At 42.8% G+C, this 2,500-nt stretch overlaps 1 protein-coding gene across 1 annotated transcript in view; it reads right to left on the reverse strand.

The window, feature by feature from the left end:
• The window catches only part of mlpha (melanophilin a), an 18,357-nt gene that overhangs the window by 9,699 nt on the left and 6,158 nt on the right, over positions 1 to 2,500 (reverse strand). The window contains exons 6-9 of the mRNA XM_053314522.1: positions 1,882 to 1,971; positions 839 to 941; positions 100 to 293; positions 1 to 2 (exon numbers count right to left, since the gene is read on the reverse strand). The exon at positions 1 to 2 is cut by the window's left edge and continues 71 nt beyond it. Of these exons, the coding sequence (XP_053170497.1) occupies positions 1 to 2; positions 100 to 293; positions 839 to 941; positions 1,882 to 1,971 (389 nt within the window). The remainder of the gene's footprint in view (positions 3 to 99; positions 294 to 838; positions 942 to 1,881; positions 1,972 to 2,500) is intronic.

A 2,500-nucleotide genomic window follows, 5' to 3' on the forward strand; every position in this document is an offset into this window, starting at 1 on the left:
ATCTGCGAAGTTAAAACCAACAAACAGGAACTTTAACTCTTCATTTGGTAAACAGAGCAGGTGAATAATTACTGAGCTGTGATTGGCCGGTGGTCTTACGGGCGGGGCTTGGCCCAGGTTCTCCTGAGAGGAGGCTCTGCTGTTGCGGCGGCGGTGGGGGGGCTGCTGGTACATGGGGGGGTTCCTCTGGTACTCTTCCTCATCAGAGGTGTCAACATACTGCTGCCGAGCAACCGAGGAGCTGATCTTAGACAGAGAGCGGGTACGAACCATCCTGCTGTCCCCGTACTCATCTGATACACAGGTGTGTACAAATAGGTACAGGTAAATATATAGAGGTAAATATATATACAGGTAAATATATATACAGGTAAATATATACAGGTAAATATATATACAGGTAAATATATATACAGGTAAATATATAAGGTTTAATATATGTAGGTAAATATATATACAGGTAAATATATATACAGGTAAATATATACAGGTAAATATATATACAGGTAAATATATATACAGGTAAATATATAAGGTTTAATATATGTAGGTAAATATATACAGGTAAATATATATACAGGTAAATATATACAGGTAAATATATATACAGGTAAATATATATACAGGTAAATATATACAGGTAAATATATATACAGGTAAATATATACAGGTAAATATATATACAGGTAAATATATATACAGGTAAATATATACAGGTAAATATATATACAGGTAAATATATATACAGGTAAATATATACAGGTAAATATATATACAGGTAAATATATATACAGGTAAATATATAAGGGTTAATATATACAGGTAAACTTGTACGGACCGTTTCTCATGGCGTAGCGGTCCAGACTCTTCCTGCGGTTCGTACGATGGTTGTAAGGATCGTAATCGACATCGTTCCGATAACCTCGATCCTCCTGAAGTTGCTAAAGACACCAAATCATAACACACTGTTACCTGCTCAGGTGTGTTACCTGTCATGACTCAGGTGTGTTACCTGTAGTGACTCAGGTGTGTTACCTATAGTGACTCAGGTGTGATACCTATAGTGACTCAGGTGTGTTACCTATAGTGACTCAGGTGTGATACCTATAGTGACTCAGGTGTGATACCTGTAGTGACTCAGGTGTGTTACCTGTACTGACTCAAGTGTGTTACCAATCATGACTCAGGTGTGTTACCTATAGTGACTCAGGTGTGTTACCTGTAGTGACTCAGGTGTGTTACCTGTAGTGACTCAGGTGTGTTACCTGTAGTGACTCAGGTGTGTTACCTGTAGTGACTCAGGTGTGATACCTATACTGACTCAGGTGTGTTACCTGTAGTGACTCAGGTGTGTTACCTGTAGTGACTCAGGTGTGTTACATATAGTGACTCAGGTGTGTTACATATAGTGACTCAGGTGTGTTACATATAGTGACTCAGGGACCTGTAGTGACTCAGGTGTGTTACCTGTACTGACTCAGGTGTGTTAGCTGTACTGACTCAGGTGTGTTACCTGTACTGACTCAGGTGTGTTAGCTGTACTGACTCAGGTGTGTTACCTGTAGTGACTCAGGTGTGTTACCTATCATGACTCAGGTGTGTTACCTATCATGACTCAGGTGTGTTACCTGTACTGACTCAGGTGTGTTACCTATCATGACTCAGGTGTGTTACCTGTAGTGACTCAGGTGTGTTACCTGTAGTGACTCAGGTGTGTTACCTGTAGTGACTCAGGTGTGTTACCTATAGTGACTCAGGTGTGTTACCTATAGTGACTCAGGTGTGTTACCTGTAGTGACTCAGGTGTGTTACCTGTAGTGACTCAGGTGTGTTACCTATAGTGACTCAGGTGTGTTACCTGTACTGACTCAGGTGTGTTACCTGTACTGACTGTCTTCGTGAATGAGGGAAATATTCCTCATTGTCGAAATCCATAGGATGAACTGACAGCAGTCGTTTACTCTTCCTCATCTGAAAGAAAAGAAAAGCTTGTCAGGTGTGTCAGGTGTGTCAGGTTTGTCAGGTATGTCAGGTGTTTCAGGTGTGTCAGGTGTGGCAAGTGTGTCAGGTGTGTCAGGTGTTTCAGGTGTCTCAGGTGTGTCAGGTGTGACAAGTGTGTCAGGTGTGTCAGGTGTGTCAGGTGTGTCAGGTGTGTCAGGTGTGTCAGGTGTCAGGTGTGTCAGGTGTTTCAGGTGTCTCAGGTGTGTCAGGTGGTTCAGGTGTATCAGGTGTGTCAGGTGGTTCAGGTGTGACAAGTGTGTCAGGTGTGTCAGGTGTGTCAGGTGTGTCAGGTGTGACAGGTGTGTCAGGTGTCAGGTGTGTCAGGTGTTTCAGGTGTCTCAGGTGTGTCAGGTGTTTCAGGTGGTTCAGGTGTGTCAGGTGTGTCAGGTGTGTCAGGTGTGTCAGGTGTGTCAGGTGTTTCAGGTGGTTCAGGTGTGTCAGGTGTGTGTCAGGTGTTTCAGGTGTTTCAGGTGTTTCAGGTGTCTCAGGTGTGTCAGGT

This window comes from Scomber japonicus, chromosome 24 (assembly GCF_027409825.1).
Source record: "Scomber japonicus isolate fScoJap1 chromosome 24, fScoJap1.pri, whole genome shotgun sequence".
NCBI lineage: Eukaryota > Metazoa > Chordata > Actinopteri > Scombriformes > Scombridae > Scomber > Scomber japonicus.